Source organism: Eimeria mitis, genomic scaffold (genome assembly GCF_000499745.2).
Source record: "Eimeria mitis Houghton genomic scaffold, Emh_scaff434, whole genome shotgun sequence".
Taxonomy (NCBI): Eukaryota; Apicomplexa; class Conoidasida; order Eucoccidiorida; family Eimeriidae; genus Eimeria; species Eimeria mitis.
This window is the reverse complement of record NW_013572658.1, coordinates 15,128-17,973: the sequence shown is the minus strand read 5'-3', so window position 1 is coordinate 17,973 and position 2,846 is coordinate 15,128. Positions and strand designations below refer to the sequence as shown.

The following is a 2,846-nucleotide window of genomic DNA, read 5'->3' as shown; positions in this document are numbered from 1 at the left end:
AGCAGCACACAAACAAGATACAGGCAAGCATAACCCCACACGAGGCCCGGATGCAGCAGCAGCAGCAGCTAGCTGCTGGTGTGGCTGTCTCCTTTTCCTCTAAGGCCCGCAGCATATCGCAGCCGCGGAGCCTGAAGGGCCTCATGCCCCGGATGTCTCCTTCTCGTGCGTTCTGTTCTGTCTCCTTTCTCCTGTCTCCTCCTGTCTCCTTTTGTCTCCTCCTGTCTCCTCTTCTCTCTTTCTGTCAGCTCCTGTCTCCTCTTATCTCTCTATGTCTCCTTCTGTCTCCTCTTTTCTTTTTCTGTCTCCTTCTGTCCCCTCCTCTCTCCTCCTGTCTCCCCCTGTCTCCTCCTCTCACCCCTTGTCTCCTCCTGTCTCCTCTCCTTTTGTCTCCTTCTGTTTCCTTCTGTTTCCTTCTCTCTCCCCCTCTCTCCTTCTGTCTCCTTCTGTCTCCTTCTGTCTCCTCCTGTCTCCTTCTGTCTCCTTCTGTCTCCTTCTGTCTCCCCCTATCTCCTTTTTGTGTCATTTTGTCTCCTGCTGTCTTCCTCCTGTCTCCCGCTGTCTCCTCTTGTCTCCTCCTGTCTCCTGTGTGTATCCTTTTGTCTCCTTTTGTCTCCTTCTGTCTCTATCTGTCTCTCTATGAGACAACAATCTCTTATCCCTGAGGTGTCTCCGCATACAGCTGAGTTTCTGCTGCTGCAGGCCGTCTCTCTTCTGTCCCTCTGTCTCTCGGCTGCCGCCTGGGGCCCCGTCTGTATGCGGCAGGGGGGCCCCCCTCTAAGCCTGAGGAGACAAACAGCAACAACAGCAAACAAAAAGAGTTGTTATCGAGGGGCCCCCATACACCCAACCCACCAACCAAGGGGCCCCACACACAAACACAGGGGCCCCCAGGCTCAACGGTAAGTCTCTCTGTTACTCTCTGTCTCTCTCTGTCTCTGTCTCTCTCTGTTTCTCTGTCTCTCTCTGTCTCCCTCTATCTCCTCTCTCTCGACTCCTCCCTTGGCTCCAGCAGGAGACATATAAGAGATAGAAAGGAGACAGGAGACAGCAGGAGACAGGAGGGGGAGACACTGCCAGCTGCCTGTTGTTTGTGCTGCAGCAGGGGGCCTCAAAGCTGCTGCTCTACATCCTCGTTGTTGGGGGGGCCCTCAGCCTCACCCTCAGCTGTGTTGCTGCAGTGGGGGCCCTAATGACGGCGACTAGGAGTGTGTCTCCTTTGCTGCTGCGGTGTCTCTCTGTCTCCTCCTGTGTCTTTTGTGTCTCTGCTGCTGTCTCCTTGCATCTCTGGCTAGTCCCCACAGCCTCTGTCTCTGTCTCTCTGCCTTTATGTATTCTTGTCTCTGTCTCTCTGTCTCTTTGTGTTAGTCTATCTATCTCTTTGTCTCTCCGTCTCTGTTTCTCTGTCTCCTTTTCTATCTGCTGCAACGCCCGAGAGGACCCCTGTGGGGTGTCTCCTTACCTTTAGCGATACCTGTGTTACTCTTGCTGCTGCTGCTGCTGCTGCTGTTGCTGCTGTTGCTGCTGCTGCTGCATGCAGTCTCTGAGGCCCCCATTGTCTTCTTAGAGAGAAGAAAGGAGACACCGCAGCAATTCAAGTTCGAGGAGGGGGGCCCTGAGGGCCCCATGTTGGGCCCTCTAGGGGGGCCCCCCGCGGGGCCCCCCAAAGGGCCCCTTCATGAGGCATGGGCAGAGGCCAAAGAGAGACACCAACAGCAGCAGCAGCAGCAGCAGCAGCAGCAGCAGCAGGGAGTGCCTGAGTTGTTGTCTCAGCGAGGAGAGACAGGAGGGGGCTGGAGAGGAGAAGGAGACACAAAAGGAGACAGTGAGGCCCTCATTGTCTCCTCTGCTGCTCCGAGGGTTGTTGATGTTGGCGAGCTAAGAGAATTGCCGCTGCACCTTTTGGGCCCCGCTGCTGCTCTGCTGCTCCGCGTCAGCAACTGTCTCCTGCTCTGCTGCTGCTGTCTCCTGCTTTGCTGCTGCTGTCTCCTTGCTGCTGCTGCTGTCTCCTTGCTGCTGCTGCTCTCTCTGTTGCTGCTGCTGTCTCCGTTGCTTTGCTGCTGCTGTCTCCTGCTTTGCTGCTGCTGTCTCCTTGCTGCTGCTGTCTCCTGCTTTACTGCTGCTGTCTCCTGCTTTGCTGCTGCTGCTCTGCTGCTCCGCGTCAGCAACTGTCTCCTGCCTTGCTGCTGCTGTCTCCTTGCTGCTGCTGTCTCCTGCTTTGCTGCTGCTGCTCTGCCGCTCCGCGTCAGCAACTGTCTCCTGCTTTGCTGCTGCTGTCTTTTGCTTTGCTGCTGCTGTCTCCTGCCTTGCTGCTGCTGTCTCCTGCTTTGCTGCTGCTGTCTCCTTGCTGCTGCTGTCTCCGTTGCCGTTCCTGTCTTCTTTGCTGCTGCTGTCTCCTTGCTGCTGCTGTCTCCTGCTTTGCTGCTGCTGTCTCCTGCTTTGCTGCTGCTGTCTCCTGCCTTGCTGCTGCTCTCTCTGTTGCTGCTACCGTGCTGCTGCTGTCCCCGTTGCTGTTTCTGTCTCCTTTGCTGCTGCTGTCTTCTGCTTTGCTGGTGCTGTCTCCGTTGCTGCTACGGTTTCCTATGTTGCTGCTGTCTATCGCCTTGCTGCTGCTGTAGCTGCTGCCGCTGCTGCTGCTGTTGTCTGGGCTGCTGATGCTTTTCCTCTTTCGTGCTGCTCCTGCTGCTGCTGCTGCTGCTGTCTCCTGTGCATGCAGCCCCGTCCAGGAGAAGAACATCTCTTCAGGGTGGAGGATGCAGCGCGGAGACTGGCGACAAGAGAGACACTTCTCTCTCTCAGTCGGGGACACATGCTGCTGCTCAAGCAGCGTGAGCTCAGCAGACACT

At 56.5% G+C, this 2,846-nt stretch overlaps 2 protein-coding genes across 2 annotated transcripts in view; one reads left to right on the top strand and one right to left on the bottom strand.

Annotated features, from left to right (window-relative positions):
• EMH_0012120 (uncharacterized protein) overlaps positions 1 to 33 on the top strand; it is a gene marked incomplete at both ends in the record, with an annotated part of 732 nt that extends 699 nt beyond the window's left edge. Inside the window, one exon of the mRNA XM_013499452.1 lies at positions 3 to 33. Within this exon, the coding sequence (XP_013354906.1) occupies positions 3 to 33 (31 nt within the window). The remainder of the gene's footprint in view (positions 1 to 2) is intronic.
• Positions 34 to 1,878: 1,845 nt separating this feature from the next.
• EMH_0012110 (uncharacterized protein) lies at positions 1,879 to 2,737 on the bottom strand (the record flags this gene model as incomplete). The annotated part of the gene is made up of 2 exons (XM_013499451.1): positions 1,879 to 2,459; positions 2,575 to 2,737. 2 exons carry the CDS (start codon positions 2,735 to 2,737, stop codon positions 1,879 to 1,881), a joined length of 744 nt encoding a protein of 247 aa, XP_013354905.1.
• Between the last annotated feature and the right edge of the window lie 109 nt (positions 2,738 to 2,846).